Genomic DNA, 23,148 nt, shown 5'->3' on the forward strand with positions numbered 1-23,148 from the left:
TTGGTCATGGGAGAACTGTGTGTCAAGTTTGGTTCAATTCCATCGTTGGTGGGGTTCAGAATGCTCTTTGATTGTAGGTGAACTATAAATCCCAGCAATTACAACTCCCAAATGACAAAATCATATTTTTTTTTGAGTGAAGGACATACATTGGGTTGTTAGGTGTCTTGTGTCCAAATTTGGTGTCAATTCGCCCAGTGGTTTTTGAGTTATGTTAATCCCACAAACGAACATTACATTTTTTATTTATATAGATAACTACTTTCAGAGTGGCTATGTTCCAGAAGCATTCTCTCCTGACGTTTCGCCTGCATCTATGGCAAGCATCCTCAACAACAACCCAGCCTGTTTTTGTTATTATGATTGTTATGATTATTATTTTCAGTGTAGATGCACCTCTCTCATTCATAACTCCAAAAATCGACTTAAAGGCAGTTTAACATCAATCCTTGTTCTAGACTATGGTCACCATATGGACCATTTTGGAATATTTGGGGATTGTGGATGCTGAACATCTATTCATCTGTTTTTGCTTTGTTGTTTACTTCCGCAAACGGAGAAAATCCATGCTGGGGAAAGTGTATTTTCCCCTCTGTCTTGGAAAAAAAAACCCAGTCCTTTTCTGGTTGGAAGGCGTGGGAGGCCACGGGGCCCGTGCGGCCCAATGGCGGGCTTTGTTTGGGGCGGAGCAGCAGCCGCGGAGGCCGCAAGAGGAAGGAAGCGCCTCCCGAGGGGAGAAAGCGGGCAGCAGTGCCCACGTTGAGCTCCAGTGGGTCCCGCGTGGGATCGGAAAAGGGGATCATGCTGGGACCCAGGACTTGGCTGCGGGGAGCCCTGGCGGCGGCGCGGGGGATCCCAGGCCAGGTAAAGAAGGAAGGAAGGAAGGATGGATAATGGAAGGGAAGGGAAAGGAAGGAAGGAAGGAAGGATGGATAACGGAAGGGAAGGGAAAGGAAGGAAGGAAGGATGGATAATGGAAGGAAGGAAGGAAGGAAGGATAATGGAAGGTAAGGGAAAGGAAGGAAGGATAATGGAAGGGAAAGGAAAGGAAGGAAGGAAGGATGGATAATGGAAGGGAAAGGAAAGGAAGGAAGGAAGGATGGATAATGGAAGGGAAAGGAAGGAAAGGAAGGAAGGAAGGATGGATAATGGAAGGGAAGGAGGGAAGGAAGCGAGAGAGGAAACAATGGAAATGAGGGATAATGGAAGCAAGGGAGAAAAGGAAGGTAGGTAGGAAGGAAGGATAATGGAAGCGAGGGAAAAAGGAAGGATAATAGAAGTAAGGGAGTAAAGGAAGGAAGGATAATGGAAGCGAGGGAGAAAAGGAAGGAATGATAATGGATGGGAAGGAGAAAAGGAAGGAAGGATAGTGGAAGAGAGGGAGAAAAGGAAGGATAATGGATGGGAAGGGGAAAAGGAAGGAAGGATAATGGAAGCGAGGGAAAAAGGAAGGATAATAGAAGTGAGGGAGTAAAGGAAGGAAGGATAATGGAAGAAAGGGAGAAAAGGAAGGAAGGATAATGGAAGAAAGGGAGAAAAGGAACGAAGGATAATGGATGGGAAGGAGAAAAGGAAGAAAGGATAGTGGAAGAGAGGGAGAAAAGGAAGGATAATGGATGGGAAGGGGAAATGGAAGGAAGGATAATGTAAGTGAGGGAGAAAAAGAAGGCAGGAGAAAAGGAAGGAGGGAAGGAAGGAAGAATGAATAATGGAAGGGAGGGAGAAAAGGAAGGAAAGATAATGGAAGGGAGGGAGTAAAGGAAGGAAAGACGGATAATGGGAGAGGGAAAGGGAAGGAAGAAAGGAAGAAAAATGGAAAGGAGGGAGAAAAAGAAGGAAAGATAATGGGAGAGAAGAAAGGAAGGAAGGATAATGGAAGAGAAGGAGAAAAGGAAGGAGAGAAGGAAGAATGGATAATGGGAGGGTGGGAGAAAAGGAAGGAAGGATAATGGAAGGGGAGAGAAAAGGGAGAAAAGAAAGGAAGGAAAAAGGAGGGATGGAGAGGGAAAGAGTAGGAAGGAAGGATAAAAGAAGGAAGGGAAAAAGAGGGAGGGAGGAAAAGAGCGAGAAAGGGAAAGAAGGGAAAAGAGGGAGGGGTAGAGGGGAAAAGAGAAGGAAGGAAGGAAGGAAGGAAGGAAGGAAGGAAGGATGAAGAGAGAGGCCTCTTCTACACTGCCATATAGTCCAAGTTATCAAAGCATTGTAGAAGGGGCTGGAGGGAGGAAGAAAGGAAAAAGAGGGAGGAATGGAGGGAGAAAGAGGAGGAAGGAGGAAAAAGAAGAAAGGGGGGAAATAATGGGAGGAAGAAGAGGGAGGGAAGAAGAAAAGGTAGGAAGCAAGGAAGGAATAAAAAGAGAAGGAAGGAAGGGGGAGGGGAAAGGAAGAAAAGTGACCCTGGGTGCATCAATGTTGTAGAGAGGTGGTTGTCAACCTGTGGATCCCCAGGTGTTTTGGCCTACAATGCCCAGAAATCCCAGACAGTTTACCAACTGTTAGGATTTCTGGGTGTTGAAAGCCAAAACACTGGGGACCCGCAGGTTGAGAACCACTGATGTAGAGTGAATGCAGCGCCACACTGCTTTCACTGCCATGGCTAATGCTGTGGAGCCCTCCAAGTTGTTGTTTCACAAGACCTACTCTTCCAAAGAGTGCTGGAGACACACTAAGCTATGAATCTCATGATTCCATAGCACTGAGCCGTGGCTGTTAAAAGTGGTGTCAGACAGCATTCATTCTGCATGTAATGCACCTTCAGAAGACCTGCCACTAAGGGTCCATCTGCACTGTTGAATGAATGCAGTTCGACACCCCTTTCACTACCATTCCTCAAGGCTATAGAATCATGAAATGTGTACTTTTACAAGTTCTTTAGGCCTTCTCTGCCAAGAAGGCAGGTGCCTCACCAAACTACAATTCCCAGGATCCCATAGTCAGCAAAAGTGGTATAGGTTCACTCACAGCTGTATAAAATCCCACATTATGTGCTTTGAACTGGAATATATGGCAATGTGAACTCAGATAACCCAGTTCAAAGCAGATATTGTGGGATTTTCTGCCTTGATATTCTGGGCTGTGTGGAAGAACCTTAGGCAGGTATCTCAGTGGTTCCCAAATCTTGGTCCGCATGCTCATGGTGTTTTGGAATGTTTTGGAATTTAAATCCCACCACTCATCCACAATGCAGAATTATAGCAATTTGATGTCACTTTAACTGCCATAGCTTTGTTCTGTGGTTTTTACCTTGTGGTATCATGGAAGTTGTAGTTTGGGGAAGTATCTGCAGTGGCAGAGAAGACCAGAGACCTTGTAAACAGCTGGGATGCCGTAGCATTGAGCCATGACAGTTCAAAGTGATATCAGACTGCTTTAATTCTGCGGTGTAGATACAACCTCAGTGGAACCTTCACTCAAACATCTATTTATTTATGACATTTATATGCCGCCCCTCTCACCCTGAAGGGGACTCATAGCGGCTTACAAGATATATACATACAATATACTATATTATTAGCATAGTACAATATCAGTATTAAATATTACTATAGTGTATTATACCATTATATTGTAATACTAGCAGTCCCCTGCTACGCGTTGCTGTGGCCCAGTCTGTGTTTATGTGTTTTGTGTGTGTATATATGTGTGTGTGTATATATTTATACATGTATATATGTGGTTTTGCGCATGCATTATAATGTATTTTTATTTTTGGCTTTTTAAGTCCCTTCCACTGTGTTTTTCAGAGTTTTTATGAGCGATAGTCACTTGTTGGCTTGATAGGTGTATGTGTCCAAATTTGGTGTCAACTTGTTCAGTGGTTTTTGAGTTTTGTTAATCCCACAAATGAACAATACATTTTTATTTATATAGATTATTAGTAATATTACATGTAATATAAATATATAAATAAAATGTAAATAATTTATTTATATAGATTATTAGTAATATTACATGTAATATAAATATATAAAGTACTTTGGCCACATAATGAGGAGACAGCAAAGCCTAGAGAAGACAATTATGCTGGGGAAAGTGGAAGGTAAAAAAGGAAGAGGGGCCGACCAAGGGCAAGATGGATGGATGGCATCCTTGAAGTGACTGGATTGACCTTGAAGGAGCTGGGGGTGGTGACGGCCGACAGGGAGCTCTGGCGTGGGCTGGTCCATGAGGTCACGAAGAGTCGGAGACGACTGAACAAATGAACAACAACATAAATATATAATATCACAATATTATTAGTATTATATTGCATTACATTATAATATTATAAATATTATATGTATATACAATATATTATATTATATTATATTATATTATATTATTAACAGCACAGGAGACAAGGAGACAAAAAATGGAGTCTGTAATTGTATTTTACAGTGGTAGTACTCAACATATGACCCTCCAGATCTTTTGGACCTCATCTCCCATCATTCCTGCAGGACCAGAGACTATGGCCCCTTCTACAAAGCTGTATAAAATACACTTGTCTGTTTTGAACTAGATTATATGGGAGTGTAGACTCAGGCCACTCCTACACTGCCATATAAAGTTCAGATCATCTGCTGTGAACTAAATTATATGGCAGTGTGGACTCAAATAATCCAGTTCAAAGCAGATAATGTGGATTTTCTGCTTTGATATCCTGGATTATCTGGCAGTGTAGAAGGAGTCTGTGTTCTGCTATTTTACAGCCTTCATGCCTGGTAGAAACATAGTTGAATGTTTCCTCTTCTGCTGGAAAGCTCCAAAGGTCAAGGATAGATGTATCTCTGCCCTGGATTGAGCAAAGTAATTATTTACCTCTTATATTTTATTTGCTGTACTTTTGAGGGGGGCAAAACCCAGACCGGTGTACCAAAAAACAAACAAACAAAAAAATAGTTTTTTAAAAAAAAATTAAATACCCCAATAAAATATTCCAGAGTGATAGCTATGTTAATCCCAGGTAGTTTTCAAGGAAGTCGCCTTGCTAATCTCTCACAGCATAAAAAGAAGGAAGGAAGCGGGAAGTGGGGAAAAAGATAGATTTTTTAGAAAACAGTGCCGTCAAGTTTAACTTTTTTTTTTCTTTTTGCATTACTGTTTGTGGATATAAACCCACTTCCTTGGATGCAGTGCAAACGGGTTTCTCCAGCCCCTTCTACACTGCCATTAACTCCAGATTATTTGCTTTGAGCTGGATTATATGGCAGTGAAGACTTCATATACCTGCTACATATTTACCCAAGCTTAAACATCACAAGTTTATTGTTAATTATTGCCTTCAAGTCAACTTTGACTTATGGTGATCTGTTAATAAGAGACCTCCAAGTCACCTCCTCAACTGCCTGAGTTTGAGTTTACTAATCTATAATGCTGTCTTTCTCTTTGCCTCCTACCTTACTAAACATTATTGGTTTTTTTAAAGCAAGCCATATCTTCTGATGACATGTCCAAAGTATGACAATCTAGAGCCCCTTCCACACAGCTGAATAAAATCCCACTTTATCTGCTTTGAACTGGAATATATGGCAGTGTGGATTCAGATAACGCAGTTCAAACCAGATTTTGTGGGATTCTCTACCTTGATATTCTGAGTTTTATGGCTGTGTAGAAGGGTCCTAAGGTTAGCCTTCTTGGCTTCAAAGGAGATATAATAATAATAATAATAATAATAATAATAATAATAATAAATCTTTATTTATACCCCACCACCATCTCCCCAAGGGACGCAGAGCGGCTTACATGAGGCCAAGCCCAACAACACATCAATAAAAACAACAAATAATAAGCAAATAAACAATACAATTAATATAACTCACATATAGACAAAACACATAGAGATTTAAAAAGCTATCAACATATGATTTCAGGGCTGACTTGTTCTAGGGCCGATTTCTTTGACTTTTAGCAGTTGATGGTACCCATAGAACTCTTTTCCAGCATCACATTTCAAATGAGTGAATTTTCTTTGTACCAATTTACTACTGCCGTCTGGCGTTATTGTCTTTTCCAGTGAATTGTACTATCCTAAAGTTGGAACAGACCATACTCCATGTAACCCAACCCCCTGCCATGCAGGAATACATAATCAAAGCTCTCCCAACAGATGGCCATCCAGCTTCTTTGCAAAAACCTCTAGAGAAGGAGACTACACCATGCTCTGTGGCAGCATATTTCACTTTTTTCATTTCAGGAGTGACTTGAGAAACTGCAAGTCACTTCTGGTAGTGCAATGAGTAAAAGCCTTGTGCTAGCAGGATTGCTAACCGACAAGTTAGTGGTTCGAATCCAGGGAGAGCAGGTTGAGCTCCCCCTGTCATCCCCAGCTCGCCAGGCGGGGACATGAGAGAAGCCTCCCACAAGGATGGTAAAACATCAAACATCCGGGCGTCCCCTGGGCAAAGTCCTTGCAGACGGTCAGTTCTCTCACACCAAAAGCATATTTCACTGCCAAACAACTCTTACTGCCAGGAATTTCTTCCTAATGTTTAGGTGGAATTACATCCTCCTGTGACACAGTATACCTACTCCAGTCTTTGTAAGTGTACCTACTTTCCCACATTCTCTGTTCAGACACACCTGAACATGAGGAAGAATTTCGTGACTGAGAGCCGTTCAGCAGTGGAACTCTCTGCCCCGGAGTGTGGTGGAGGCTCCTTCTTTGGAAGCTTTTAAACAGAGGCTGGATGGCCACCTGTCAGGGGTGATTTGAATGCAATATTCCTGCTTCTTGGCAGGGGGTTGGACTGGATGGCCCATAAGGTCTCTTCCAACTCTTTGATTCTATGAATCTATGTAAATCAAAATTTACTGAAAACGTTATTGCTGTACTGATGCTTTAGACTGCAACTCCCATGACATTATGCAACACGATTTTTGTTCCTGGGTTATAAATGCCATTTCCTAATTGGTTCTATCATAAAAACATGGCAAAGGTTTATTAAACTTCAAAAACTTTGTTTTTGCGGGACATCTTGCAGCACATTTTGCTATAGTTTCTGCCCATAATAGTATGTAAATAGAGATAGGAGGAACTCTGTTCTGAAAAGGGATAGTTTGCCTGCTTAACACTGTGTTTTATTTTCCGTTATGTTACTTTGTACTGTTTATTTTATTTTATTGGTTTATTTATTCTATTGTGATGTTATTTTGGTTGTTTATATTTTATGTTGGTGTAATGTATCACTGGGCTTGGCGTCATGTAAGCCACTCCGAGTCCCTTTTGGGGAGAAGATCGCAGAGTATAAATAAGATTATTATTATTATTATTATTATTATTATTATTATTATTATTAACTGGGGGTCCTTCCACACAGCTCTATATCCCAGAATATCAAGGCAGAAAATCCCACAATATCTTTTTTGAACTGGGTTATCCAAGTCCACACTCAAATAATGTGGGATTTTCTGCCTTGATATTCTGGGATATAGGTCTGTGTGGAAGAGACTTCAGGAAGAGACTGGAGCGCTTTTGCTATTATTGGACTGTGGTTACCATCATCTAGTTTATGTACACATGGGGATTATGGGTAATGCATTCCAAAAATGGAAGCGCACCAATTGACCACCCCTGTGGAAAGAGGTTGCCCATTAGAAATCCAATCCAGGAAGGGTTGGCCTGCTGGATGACTAAATTTCTAGCTTTATTTACAGTATCCATCCTCCCTGACTCTCCCAGTCTCCATTCTTATGGGTACAAGTATTAGTTGTTTTCCTCCTCAGTACATAAAAAGATAACTTTCCCTAATGTTGTCTTTTTTTTCTTGGCTTCTGCCTCTTTATCGCTATTTTAACATGTTCTGAAATGAGACCAGTGATATGCACTTAATTGTAATCTGACATCCAGTTTGCTGTAGGCAGCTCATAGCATATAGGAACTGTCTCCAGATCCTTAAGTAACTGTCAGTTCAATCAGACTGAAAGACAGCAAGAATGATGGCTTGGTACAAGAACGTCTAGTATGCTTTGAGTCTGAAATTCAGAACTATATCTGAAATCCTGTTCTAGCATACTTACACCAGTATAAGTAATCATCCAGGCGTCCACTGGGCAACGTCCTTGCAGACGGCCAATTCTCACACATCAGAAGCGACTTGCAGTTTCCCAGGTCGCTGTTGACACGACAAAAAAACAAAAACAGTGTAGGTTGCAGTAGTGTGGCAGAACTGGAGTAAAATGGCTTTGGGCTCAGTGAAACGGTTCGGGCCCTGCCTATCTTCGTGATCACATGTCCTTCTGTAAACCGGCGTGAACTCTTAAGATCTTCCGGGGAGGCTCTCCTCTTGCTCACACCACCCTCACAAGTATGGTTGGTGGGGACGAGAGAGAGGGCCTTCTCAGTGGTGGCCCCCCACCTCTGGAACACCCTTCCAAATGAAATAAGACAGGCCCCATCCCTCCCCTCCTTTCGTAAGAGTTCGAAGTCCTGGTGGTTTCAACAAGCCTTTGAGAATGACCAATTTTAACCCAGCCCCAAACATTATTGAATATGGCCATTCTACCTATTACCCCAATCATCCCTCTAATAGGAAATGAGCAGCCACAGACCCATACCTGCTATTGCTGTTAGCCTGTTATAGCACTGTACTTAATTCCTAGTCCCCTCATATTTTGAGTTTGCACTAGCCTCAGCCCGGCCTTTTAATTGCTCTGAACAGGCAGAATTATTTTTATTATATACTAGCCATCCCCCGCCATGCATTGCTGTGGCCCTGTCTGTGTATATGAGTTGTGTGTTTGTATGCATGTGTATATGTGTATATATGTGGTTTTGTGCATGTGTTATAATGCAATTTTTATTTTTTGCTTTTTAAACCTCTTCTGCTGTGTTTTTCTGTGTTTTTGTGAGTGATGGTCACTCATTGCCCTGATAGGTGTCTTTTGTCCAAATTTGGTGTCATTTCGTTCAGTGGTTTTTGAGTTATGCTAATCCCACAAATGAACATTACATTTTTATTTATATATAGATATGTAATGGTGATAATTTTATGCATATGTTGTTTTGTTAATTTTGTTTTGCTGTTTACTCTGTATGTTTTGGTGATGTTGCTTGGAAACCACCCTGAGTCCCCCTCAGGGAGATAGAGCGGTATATAAATAAACTACTACTACTACTACTTCTCCTCCTCCTCCTCCTCCTTCCCCTTCTTATTGGAAGAAAACAATAATTGTCAAGAGACCAAGGCTCCTTCTACACTGCCATATGAACTCTGCTTTGAACTGGATTATATTGCAGTGTAGAGTCATATAATCCAGTTCAAAGCAGATAATCGGGATGATTTGAATGCCATTTTCCTGCTTCTTGGCAGGGGGTTGGACTGGATGGCCCACAAGGTCTCTTCCAACTCTGTGATTCTGTGGTTCTATCTACTTTGATAATCTGGATAATAGTCCACGTGGACTAAAGCAGTAGCAGTAAAGATCGCAACATTAGGCCTCTCCCAAGGATAACTGCTAAGCATGGGATGGGACTAAGCCAAGGAGTTCATTTAGCAATGAATCCTGGACATAGAGTGCCAAATGGACTTAGCCTTGCATCCCAGCCTTTATCATTAGTGAAGCTAAAAGATATCTCACCGCCACCATGGCTTATCTAACAAACCTGGAGGTACCTAAACACCGAAGGGCTTTTTCCTTGGCAAGATGCCATGCCCTTCCATCGGTGGTATTGGAAGGGAGGTACCGGAAGACCCCCTTCAAGGAGAGATTATGCCCCTGTGAGTCCGGACATATAGAAACAACTGAACATGTGCTTCTACATCGCATGTTCTACAGAGACACTAGAACTAATCTCATTACACCATGGCTTCTAAAATACCCAGGGTGTACTGAAAGTTATTACTCTAACCTGCTGCTTTCGGACTCTAGCACCACAATAACTTACAGTGTTGCTGAGTTTTGTGCTGCAGCACTTAAAATTAGGTGTATGATTATTGACCCCTCAAGGCAACACCCTGTTGGGAATGTAGGTAGAGCAACCTGTTACACCTGAAATGTTACTGGACTTGTAATGTGCCCCTCCCGTCCCCTTTGGTGCCCCCAGTGCTTTGACTCCTCTTAACAGTCTTCCCCTCTCAGTTCCATACCTGCTGCATCAGCTTGCATTTGGGCTGTTTTCTAATCTGTTTTTTGTGTGTGTGGCTGCATCACTGGGAAACTCTGTTTCCCCCTTCCCAGGGCATTTGTGCCACTCTGTGCTGGTCATTGACTATAATAACGTTTTGATATATTGATCTGGATAATACGGCCTTTTTGCTGGCCCCCATATCACTTGAGATGTGGTAGGGTTGCTTTTTATCTCTCAATGGAAGAGACTTTCCCCCGATCACTTCTGAACCATGCCATTATGGCAGTCATAGTGTCATTCTGGTGTATCTTTCCTTGGAATTAACACCAACCCTATGACCGATTCAGTGACACAGATCCCCTCCACTTATTTGACAGGTTAGGGACCAGAGCAGTGTCAAAAACTGAAAATAGTTCAAAACTGGAACCGTGCTTTTTTTTTAGCTTGTAAATCCAACACCGAGCACTAGATGATGCTAATTTGACTGACAGAAAAAAAAGACAATGCACTGTCGAAAGAGCGGACCAGAAATCGAAAATGTAGTATATATATAAATTCCTTCAAGTCACTGGTTAACTTAGGATGACCCAATGAATTTTGTAGGGTTTGTGGCTATAATTTGGATCTGTTGAAAGAGCAGTACAGTGTTCCCTCACTTATTGCGGGGGTTACGTTCCAGGACCTCCCGCAATAAGTGAAAAATCATGATGTAGGGACACTATATTTATTTTAATATTTATACATTATTTTAGTAGTTATACACTATTTTAAGACTTTATAAACTTAAAAAAAAGTGAAGGAGAGGAAGGAAAGGCTCTTCACAGCTGGAGGAGGGAAAGCGCCTTGGAGAGCAGTGGCGGCAAAAACCCACAAAACAGCGAAAATACCATGATATATATTTTAAATTAATATTTTTTTTAAACCGCAAAACAGCGAGTCCGCTCAAAGCGAATCGCGAAGTAGGGAGGAAACACTGTATTTGGAAGGTGCGGTGTCGAAAGGCAAGGGAATGCTCTAATGGCCATTGCACCATAGCTGTCGGAACCCAGACGCCTTAAAGAGCCAGACTCAGGAGTATGTCCAAAAGAATACTTTATTAATGCAAAGCAAAAGGACTCAAAGACACTTACTTCAGTGTTCCTGGTCAAAACTCAAAAGTAGCAGCAAGTTTCAGCATAAAAAACAAACTAAAGTAGTAATCCGGATTATCCAGAGAAAAGATCTGGATTAAACTGAATTGCCTCCAAAGTTATGCAAAACAACACAGCAAATGAAGAATGACAAACAAAGAGCTGTGAAGCAAGAGCCGTAGTCAAAAGAAATCCGAGGTCGAAGAAAGCCAAGTCCAAAGTTGTGAGGTTCCAAAGTCCACGTAGGCAGCGTTGTCATCAAAAGCAATCCGAATTCAAGGAAGGGGGAAATCCGCATTCACGAGAGTTCAAGCCGAGTTGTAACAGCAACCTGCAGATCCGGGACCCAAGCCCAACACGAAAGCAACAGCGAGAAAACCCAAGGCACGAAACCAACACTTTGCCTTCTGCAAAGTTCTAACCTTTTAGTGCCTACTTTTATCTTACACCTCATCATCCGATGATGAGCTAACCTCCACCCCGTTGTTATCCCCCACAGCTAGCTTTGCTTCTGCACCTGAACACTGACGCCCATCCTTCCAACTCTTCCACCTCTTGTCAAGACTTAGCTCTCCCCATGAATCCACAGTATCTCCTGATTGCCAGTCCCCATCACCAGAAAACCCCGCAAACCTGTCACTAGATGTTGGCTGAGTACATACATCTCGAACCTCTTGCACCTTGGTCCAATCCAATGAGTCATCCCCATCACTCCCAAACCCATCACTCCCAGAGAAACCCATGAAATCCTCCTCTTTCGTGGGAGCAGTAAGTATATTCCGAATCTTCTTCCTTTGTCACTCCTCATCCGATTCTTGCTCCTGAGTAACCCTCTTAGTTTCCCTATTCACATCTACTGAATCTCCTTCCTCCTCCTCACTCTCAGAAAACCCTTCAAAGGAATCTTCGTCAGTAGGTGACATAAGTATCTCCCGGATCCTCTTCCTCTGTTGTTCCTCATCTAGCTCTTGAGCACTCCTTTTCCCTCTTCTGCCACTCATACTACCACTTGTTGTGTTACCAACAGGCTCTACTACAATAGCAACTTCTCCTGTACTTGGATAGGAAAACAATTATGGTGTGTTCTGAAAATGATGGTTTTAACAGTGAGAGATACCTTAAGACTGGAGAAAATAAACGGATTTTTCCTCCATGGGGATGTGGGGAGAAAAATGAGATTTTGGACATTGCATAGTAGTAGTAGTAGTAGTAATAATAATAATAATAATAATAATAATAATAATAATAATAGACTGAGTAATCCAGGACAACTGCATGAGTCTGGTGCTTTATTCCAGTGAATTCTCCATTTTTCTCTTTTCAAAGTATAGCTGGTTTTCAAATGCTGTGAGGCAAGAGAAATCTCTAGAGCCTTGTGGCAATATGTATCTCCTAGGGGTTCCTCTTGGCAGAATGAACGATGGAATAATAAAGACTTTACCCTGTTGGAACCATTGCAAGTAAAACTGTTGAAATGCAACAGACACGCTTGTCAGGTAGAATGGTCCAAAAACAACCCAGAAGCAGGGAGTTACATAATTCCCTTTGCCTTGTTTTCTTGTGTCTCTTAACTGATCTTGCTGCTAGCTGTCAGTCCTTTGTATTCAATGGTTGCTACTGTAATGCACCAGCTTGAACTCAGAAGAGATTAACGTGATGAGAATAAAAATGACCCTAGTCCTGTACAAGGTGTATGTAGCTGGAAAACAAAGAAACCTTAGCTGTATCTGAGTAATATGCTGTCCAGCCATCATGATTAGTACCTATTGATAAACTCGTCTGATTTGAATGTGTCTAATCTAATTTTCAAGATATGCTGGTTGATGGCCAGGGGTCCATTTACAATACAGAATTATAGTACAGTATGACCCCCACATATCTGTAGTTTCACCTCCCCACATCTGACAGAAGATGTCCTCTTTATAAATTTTCTAAGTCCTCCAGGTGATTCTTTGTAATGCTTCCATTGGAAGGTGTCATGGGAAGAGATCTATTAATTATTTTTGTATTCAAACGTGAGAATTGGAAAAAGATCAATTTGATAGTACTTGGAAACCATGTATTAATTTCGTGTGCAAAAGCAATGGTGAATTTAAACACCAAATGTCCAAGAATGAATGTAGTTGAGCAATTAATAGACACATTAATCATATGTAACAGATAAAATTAGAATAATATAGAATAATAATAATAATAATAGTTTATTTATATTTATATTTTACTCTATCTCTCTGAGGGGACTCAGAACGGATTAGAGCAGGGGTTCTCAAACTACGGCCTGGGGACCGGACACAGCCCTCCAAGGTCATTTACCCGACCCTCGCTCAGGGTCAACCTAAGTCTGAAATGACTTGAAAGCACACAACAACAATCCTCTCTCATCAGCCAAAAGCAGGTCCACATTTCCCATTGAAATACTAATAAGTTTATATTTGTTAAAATAGTTCTTCATTATTGTATTGTTTTGGAGTGTTTTTTGCACTGCAAATAAGATATGTGCAGTGTGCATAGAAATTCAGTCACATTTTTTCAAATTATAATCCGGCCCTCCAACAGGTTGAGGGACTGTGATCTGGCCTTCTGTTTAAAAAGTTTGTGGACCCCTGGATTAGAGTATACACATGTATAGGCAAACATTCAATGCTTTTTATACAGTGAACAATGACATACAATACACAAACAAAGGTAAAGGTTTCCCTTGCCATCTCTGGCGTCTGGAGGCAATGCTCAACTCTGACCATGGGGAGGTGCTCTTGTTCCATTTTCCATGCCGAGGAGCCTGTTGTCCATAGACCCTCCTTGTCGTGTTTTGCCGGCATTGCTACATGGGCACCTTTTACCTTCCTGCCGAGGCGATACCTATTGATCTACTCACATTACATCTTTTCGAACTGCTAGGTAGGCATGAGCTAAGGCTGACAGAAGGAGTTCACCACCGACCTTCCATTCAGTAAGTTTTTCTGCAGTTAACTGTTTAACCCACCGAACTACCATGGCACCTGTGTGTGTGTGTGTGCACACGCATGTGTAGCATAGAGTTATTCTGGAAGAACTAGCAGATTTCCAGGGAAGCTTCCTCTTTGGGAATTTTCTAGGTTCCCGATGGTGACTCCATGATAACTTCTGGCAGAAGTTATTTGTGTCAATAGGGTTTGAAATTATCCATGATAGTCTGTTTCCACGGGAAGCTCAGGGTCATATCAACCGTGGATATGGAGGTCACTATCCTGTTATTCCACTTTAACTGTCTTGGTTCCATTCTGTGAAATACTGGGTTCATAGTTTAGGGAGGCACTGGAGTGATCTGGCTGGAAATCTAATGCCCCCCCCCCCCCAAAAAAAAAAACCACCATAAAAACTATAGGAGGGAACCATGGCAAAGTGGAATAATAGCACCATAACTGTGTAATAGCTACTCTCCTATCTCTATCTATCTATGTCTTGGAGTTCATGTCACCTATCCAAATATATATAAAAAGAATATAAAGTTTCGGTTCTTTCTCCTAAAATGTTTTCATTTCAGGTTTCCTCATCTTTTGCGACTGGGCCCAGACAACATGATGGCACGTTTTATGAGTTCCGTACCTATACTGTTAAGCCAAGCAAGATGAAAGAGTTTATGGATCTGACTAGTAAAAATATCCACCTCCGCACAGCTCATTCTCCCATGCTGGGCTATTGGACTTTGGAGTTTGGAGGACTGAACAAAGCATTCCACATTTGGAAGTACGGTATGTGCATGTCATACAACCTTATATACTTCGGAATAGATGGGGGCTTTCTTTTTATTCATGCAGTATGGGATGGAGCTGTCACTGTAGCAGCAATGTAATTTAATAAAAATGGCAATTGGTATGTTGTGGCTGGATTTGATCTAATTTAAGTACTGCCTTTAGGCCTGTGCGATCAATTAAAAAAAATTTCAATACTCATTACAAAATTAAAGGGTGAGGATAATATTGTTTCTAAAGTGTTTCTGAAATTGGACGGGGGTCTGTATTATAACTATAACAAGTAAACTACTTTTTCGTTATTTTTCATTAAGTAATTGTAACAATGGGGAAACTTCAGGGTCTCCTTTCTCCCTCACTGTTAGAGCTATTGGCATGAAACTTGCTATGATTTCAGAACACATTTACCACTGTTATCCCATCAAGTTTCAGAACGTTTCAGTTATCCATGGATTTTTGGGGAATTTTCAAAGTTTTTACAAACAACATTTTTTTAAAAAACTACAAGAACTATCTCTTTGAATTTTCTGTACAATGACACAATTTAACAGTGGATCATTTACTCCAAGTTTCAGAAATATTCATACATCTACTGATTTTTGGGAATTTATTAAATTTTTGACAAGAACATGTTTTTTAAAAGCCACAACAGCTATCCCATTGAATGTCTTTAACCAACAGAACTTCAATTTAGGGATTTCTTCCAAGCCCAGCACAGATTTACTTACTAGTATTGAAGTATCAATCAGTCCTCTTTGGAGATTCAACAATTTATTGGAACTCACTTCTGCTAGGAGGGACAAATCTCTCCCCTCTCCTAATTGGGGCTTTCTGATGCTGATCAGAATTCTGGGAAATGTAGTTTAGGACAGGGCCTTTTGAATTCTCTGCCATAGGGCTCCTCGCCTCCCCAAACTACATTTCCCAGAATTCTGTGCTCTCTCAGTCTCTTTGCCAGCTCACTTGGCTCGTCCCACCGTGCTGCTCTCCTCTCCTCATGGCGAGAGGCAGCCCATCTCTACTTAATGCTAAGAGGAATGGCAGCCTTTTTACCTTTGCCTTGAAACTGACATTAGGATATTACAGAATTCAAACAAAAAAGTACTGCGTGAGTTTTGATTCTTAAGTTTTTGCATGGGTGTCTCCCGATGTTTCTTAATACTGTATTTGTTCATATATACAAAACGTACAAATTAGATATCACTAACGATTTAAAAACAAAAATTTGCACATTCTTAATTAATATTTAAATATTTTGAAATTGTAAACAGTGCCTTAGCTTTTTTTCTGTCCCTTCAACTTGATTCCAATTTATGGCACATATCATAGCATTTCCTTGATAAGTATCTTAAGTGGAGGTTTACATTTGCCTTTCTCTGAGAAGTACGATTTATCCTAGGTCACCCTGTAGGTTCCTATAGCTGACCAAGGACTCAAACTCTGGTCCCTTGTACAAGAATCAAGGCACTGCTTCACCCTAATAGCCTTACTAGAGAAGCATATATGCAAACACTGTTTAGGAGTAAAAGCTGTTTAATATGCTAGTGGGCCTAATTTTCCTTTTTGCACAGCCTACAAATCCTTCCTTTGTTTGTTTGTTTTCCATCTTGTCTTCTGATTCTGTAATTAGCACAGAGTGCTCCGATGGAAGCAAAGTAGTAGCACTTATTAATTCCCGTATAACTCCTATGGACTATTTTTGGTCCAGAACATTGATGACTATTTAACAGATACTAAAGGGGGTAAAAGCTCTGAACAGTATCCCAAGCCTTTAAAAGCTTTTTGTTCATGTGTGGACAACTTCAGATATTTTTAGCCTACAACTCCTAACAGCTACAACCAACATTTTTGGTCCTGGGTGATTGTGACTCCTGCTGTTCAAAAACAACCATAGTGCCCCTGCCCCTGTTTAGCCCATGAACTGGAGAGGCACATTTTTGTTGGTGGAGCTCTGGTTAAAGAATTTACCTTTTTTTGTGATTTGACACTATCGTGTGAGGACAAAAAAAGAAGAAATACTTCTCAATGAGGTCTTTCAAGTTAAGGAATTCCCTCCCTTGGGAAGTTCAGTTGGCACCTTCTCTGTTCTTTTCTGCACCTTTAATTTTGGTGGACTTTTGTCTCTTCACCCTCTTTGGTTGACATATCCAAAGCAATGGTGCGCGTGTTTCTGTGTGGCTTTTACTCTTTTTACGGTCTTGTCCCATTATCAACGTAGAGAGCATTACAGTAATCCAATCTAGAGGTAACTAAGGCATGGACCACCATGGTCAAGTCAGACTTCACGAGGTAAGGTCGCAGTTGGTGCACAAGTTTTAACTGCTCAAAGGCACTCCCAGCCACCACCGACACCTGCATCTCAAGTGTCAGCGCTGAGTCTAGGAGGACCCCCAAACTGCGGGCCTGTGATTTCAGGGGGAGTGCAATCCCGTCCAGCACAGGTTGCCACCCAATACCCCGGTCAGCCGAACGACTAACCTGGAGGACCTCTGTCTTGTCAGGATTGATCCTCAGCTTATTCTTCCTCATTCAGGTCGCCACAGGTCTTAAGGTACTTTCAACATATTTCAGACATTTCCTTATAACAATCTTCTATGTCCTCCTTTCAATTGCAGAAAGCTTTGCCCAAAGATCTGCCGTCCGGACAGCATTAGCCAAAGACCAAGCCTGGCAAGAAAAATATTTGTCTCAAATGTTGCCCTTGTTAGACAAACAAGACAATGAGATTGCTTACCTCGTGCCCTGGTGTGAACTTGGCAGCTCTGAAAAGGATGGTATGTATAAGTCAAGGGCAGGTTTTGGGATCAATATTCTGGAATTTGATGTGACCCATGGATAGGTCGAGGGTCATTCTTTGGCCATTCACAGGGGCAGCTACACTCAGCTATTACCTCAATTTCTCTGCCCATTGAAAAAGGCAAGAAGTTTTACCAGTGCAAGAGAGTAGCTTTTAGGTCCTTCCAGGGTGAATTACGCTCTTGTCTTCCACCACTCCACTCAAAGAAGGGAATCATTTAATTTTATCGGGTATAGTACTCACATTGACCCATGGATACGTTGAGGTATTTTGGGTTGATTTTTTGACTAAAATTTCTAGACTTATAGATTTATTTATTTATTTATTTATTTAAAACATTTCTATTCCGCCCTTCTCACCCTAAAGGGGACTCAGGGTGGAGCACAGCATATACATGGCAAACATTAAATGCCGGGACACAAGTTCACATACAATAGATAAACATTAAAAAACATTTATCAAAATATTAAAACACACCATTTAAAACCGTCCTAGTCATCTGCATCAAATCTAATTGGCCTGGTCATCTTTCCTATTGCCGCTTTATTGCCCTGTCCCGAAAGGTTGATCCCACAGCCAAGTTTTTACCATCTTTCTAAAGGACAGGAGGGAGGGGGCCGACCTGATCTCACCAGGAAGGGAGTTCCATAGCTGAGGAGCAATCACCGAGAAGGCCCTGTCTCTCATCCCCACCAATCGTGCCTGTGACAATGGCGGGACGGAAAGCAGGGCCTCCCCAGAGGATCTTAATTTTCCCGATGGTTCATAGGGGGAGATGCGTTCGGACAGGTAAATTGGGCGAGGGCCGTTTAGGGCTTTATAGGCCAAAGCCAGTACTTTGAATTGTGCCCAGTAGCAATTTTTGGTGGATAACTCACCAAAAATTTCCACACATCTTCAGGTGTATCTTTTTGTCTGTAAGGGGAAAAATATTTGTATACAGTAGGCTAAGATGTTCTTAAAAGTCAGTTTTGTGATTCCTCGTTTGCAACATGATTGAGAACTTTAGGAGGACCATGACTCATTCTGAATCTGTTATCTCTGCCCTTCTTCTAGGAGTCTATGAATTGGTTACCTTCCACATGAAACCTGGTGGACCAGCAGTGTGGGGACAGTCTTTTAAAACGGCAATTAATGCTCACGTGAAGACTGGATACACTAAGCTGATTGGTGTCTTTCATACAGAATATGGGAAACTTAACAGAGGTACAGTTCATATTAGCATTTAGAGATTTGTTGATCTCGCATAAGATTAATTAGTCTGTTTGCCTGTTTCGATGAATCTGTACTTGTATAGCTCATTCCTAGCCTTGAATCTCCATTATTTGAACCTGGGCTCAACTGTAATTACAAGGCCCAACCCAAACTATTTCTTGGTGCCATGGTTTTTAGACCTGTTCTTAGTATTATTGGCGCTGATTCAGAAAATTGTATTTGATAGACCGCATCAGATCTAGATTTGTAGATATGGTTATCATGATTTCCTATGGGAGAACAGATGAAGACTAGTAGCTGGCATCCAGTAGCTGGTAGAGGCTCCTTCTTTGGAAGCTTTTAAACAGAGGCTGGATGGCCATCTGTCAGGGGTGATTTGAATGCAATATTCCTGCTTCTTTGCAGGGGTTTGGACTGGATGGCCCACGAGGTCTCTTCCAACTCTTCGATTCTATTATTCTATGATTCTATATGTTCTGTATTTATTTATTTATTATTATTTATTTATTTCCTATATTTATACCCCACTCTTCTCACCCTCGAGGGGTGACTTGGGCCGGCCTCACAAACACCATACGGAGTCATCGTCATAAAACAATCAACAATACATTAAAATATTAAAATAATAATTAAAGCAATTGTATCTCAAGAACGAGAACGGATAGGAGAAAATTTGTGCCATTTTTGGAATCAGCAGGTCAAATATACCCGGAAACAAGTTTAACATTTGAGGTGTTAAAATATGTGTTGGCCAGCGTTATTTTTAATTCACAGAGTACATCATTGTAGCTGCTAATAGCTGAAGCTAAGCCAGTGAATGCTTGAATGCAATGAACTGGATTATATAAGTCTACACTGCCATATGGGTGCCTCCAGTGTTGCAGCAGATTAAACCGCTGAGCTGCTGAACTTGCTGACCAAAAGGTCAGCAGTTTGAATCTGGGGAGCAGGGTGAGCTCCCATTGTTATCCCCAGCTTCTGCCAACATAGCAGTTCAAAAACATTCAAATGTGACTGCTCGCTCCATCTCTCTCCAAATACCTACCCTAGTTATATGTCACCTTGTCATGACCAGTATTTTAAAATTTTAAGTATTACATTTGGCCCTGCCGTAGGTTTTTAACGCGTCATGGTGTTATTATTACTGTTTATTGCTTATTTATGAGTTTATTTATTGTCTGTATTGCTGTGTTGTTTTTACTGATGTATTTGGGCTCGACCTCTTGTAAGCCGCACCGAGTCCTCCGGGAGATGGTAGTGGGGTATAAATAAAGGATTATTATTATTATTATTATTATTATTGTTATTATTATTATTATATCAGTAGGCACCACTTTGGCGGAAAGGTCATGGTGCTCCATGCAGTCATGCTGGCCACATGACACTGGAGACATCTAAGGACAATGCCAGCTCACTTAGAAATGGAGATGAGCACCACAACTCCCCCCCCCCCCCCCCCCCCAGAGTCAGACATGACTAGACTTAATGTCAAGGGGAAACTTTTACCTTTACCTTACACTGCCATATAATGCAGTTAATTTGCATTCTGAAACTGCATTATATGAATTTTTTGTGTGTATTAATCACACCACCTTGTGTAAAATAAATTTTAGAAATAATAATAATAATAATAATAATAATAATATTTATTTAATACCCAGCCACCATCTCCCCAATGGGGACTCGGGGCGGCTTACATGAGGCCGAGCCCAACAGCATATTACAATAAAGTAAAACCAAAACACAATAACAACACAGTAAAATACATACAACATATAAGTGCAAAGATGATAAAGCAAAATCATACACTAAAATAAAATAACATAACATAACAATGAGCGGGCCGCATGTGCAAAATAAAAATTAAGATACTAAAAATACTAAAATCAGGATGAGATAGGGATGATGTATTTATATTTCATCTGAAACTGGAATATACCTAATAGTGGATAGGCCAAGTTTTAGAAAGGGCATCCATTCAGTAAAAGCCCTTTGGAGTATCATGCTTGACTCAAGCTGAATCCCAGATTTCATGCACAACATTTCCGAATAAAACAGGAAAAGGATATTGAATAAAGTTAGTTACACATTTTCCCATCCTTGTATATAGTTCATGCGCTTTGGTGGAATGAGAGCCCAGATAGTCGAGCATCTGGAAGACACTATGCACATGAGGATCCGAGAGTCGTCGCTGCTGGTAAGTGAATGCTTTCTGCCTTTTAAGTCAAAGTCTCAATATTGCTTGAGCCTCTCTTAACTATTTGTGTCCTTTATTTTCAGTTCGCGAAAGTGTTCAGTTCCTGGAATCTCAGCAGAACTGTCTCCTGGTGCCTACTGCATTCTCACCTCTAAAATAGTATTTTTGTACACAAAACAGGGAATTTATAAAGTACTTTTCTATTGTACTGTTGGATGAATTTGAGTGCTGTCATAACCCAGCTGTTTACAAAATTTGCTCCAAATACAACTGCATCCTCTATTTTTTGCTTGCAGCAGTTGAATGACTGCATGGTGACCATAGCATAGGACACTAATTGAGAATCGAGACATTATTATTAATTGTTATTATTATTAAACTTTATTTCTACCCTGCCACCATCTCCCCTCAGGGACTCGGGCGGCTAACATGAGGCCAAGCCCAACAAAATACAATAAAAATAAAATAAATACACACAGCAATTAATAAATAAAATACAAACAATGAAAGAAAAATAACACATAACATTGAATCATAGAATCAAAGAGTTGGAAGAGACCTCATGGGCCATGAAAGTCCAACCCCCTGCCAAGAAGCAGGAATATTGCATTCAAATCACCCCTAACAGATGGCCATCCAGCCTCTGTTTAAAAGCTTCCAAAGAAGGAGCCTCCACCACATTCTGGGGCAGAGAGTTCCACTGTTGAACGGCTCTCACAGTCAGGAAGTTCTTCCTCATGTTCAGATGGAATATCCTCTCTTGTATAAACTGGCTTCAGTACTTCTTTTTTCCTGGAGGCTGTGAAGTTTTAAGATTTGTAGGGGAGGAAAGACAGTGCTCTAAAGCACTAAAAGGCAGAAGAGAGGCAGAGGGAATATTTCTGGCAGTGTACTCATGTTCCTCGCACTGTCTTATAATAAATCTTTATTTATACCCCGCTACCATCTCCTGAAGGACTCAGTGCGGCTTACAAGAGACCGAGCCCAAATACATCAGTAAAACACAACAACAGCAATACAATAACAACAAACTCATAAGCAAGCAAAAACAACAATAACACCATGGCACATTAAAACCTGTGGCAGGGCCAAATGTAATAATTAAAATCTTTAAAAGTGCTGGGCATGATCAGGTGAAATAGGATAGATATTTTAGAGATAGGTGGAGCGTGCAGGCAATTCTAGATCTCTAGTAAAGTACATTTGGGACATATTGCTTGGAGTTTCCTTATTCTGGGAAGGCACACTGGAACAACCACGTTTTCAAGCTCCTTCTAAAGACTGCCAACGTTGGGGCATGCCTGATGTCCTTGGGGAGTGAGTTCCAGAGTCGAGGGGCCACCACCGAGAAGGCCCTGTCCCTCGTCCCCACCAATCACGGTTGCGATGCAGGTGGAATTGCGAGCAGGGCCTCTCCAGATGATCGAAGAGATCATGTGGGTTTGTATACAGAGATGCGGTCACACAGGTAGATGGGTCCCAAACCGTTTAGGGCTTTGTAGGTAAGCACCTGCACCTTGAATTGGGACCGGAACAGCGGTATACAAGTAAAGTAAAGTAAATAAATAAATAAATAATAAAATGAACGGCAGCCAATGGAGCTCCTTGAACAGGAGGGTTGACCTCTCCCTGTAAGGAGCACCAGTTAACATCCTGGCCGCCGCCTGCTGGACCAATTGAAATTTCCGGGCCGTTTTCAAGGGCAGCCCCACGTAGAGTGCATTACAGTAGTCCAATCTGGAGGAGACTAAGGCATGGACCACCCTGGCCAGGTCCACCTTCACGAGGTACGGTCGTAGTTGGCGCACGAGTCTTACTTGTGCAAAGGCCCTCCCGGCCACCGCTGATGCCTGAGCTTCAAGCGTAAGTAATGAGTCCAGGAGGATACCCAAACTGCAGACCTGTGACTTCAGCCTATATCAACTTAAGAGAGATACTTAAAAGTTGAACAGTTCCTTCACCATCTTAAGCCATGATATTTTAAAATTTAGTATGATGTATCTGGCAATTGTTGGACTAAAACTGGAACAAAG

General features: G+C 41.3%; 1 protein-coding gene across 1 annotated transcript; it reads left to right on the top strand.

The window, feature by feature from the left end:
* Positions 1-580: 580 nt before the first annotated feature.
* On the top strand, positions 581-21,323 carry NIPSNAP3A (nipsnap homolog 3A). The gene is made up of 6 exons (XM_060763661.2): positions 581-864; positions 14,699-14,906; positions 17,522-17,680; positions 18,760-18,909; positions 21,029-21,115; positions 21,199-21,323. Exons 1-6 carry the CDS (start codon positions 802-804, stop codon positions 21,273-21,275), a joined length of 744 nt encoding a protein of 247 aa, XP_060619644.2. The 5' UTR covers positions 581-801; the 3' UTR covers positions 21,276-21,323.
* Positions 21,324-23,148: the final 1,825 nt, after the last annotated feature.

The sequence above is a fragment of the Anolis sagrei genome, chromosome 2, assembly GCF_037176765.1.
Source record: "Anolis sagrei isolate rAnoSag1 chromosome 2, rAnoSag1.mat, whole genome shotgun sequence".
Taxonomy (NCBI): Eukaryota; Metazoa; Chordata; class Lepidosauria; order Squamata; family Dactyloidae; genus Anolis; species Anolis sagrei.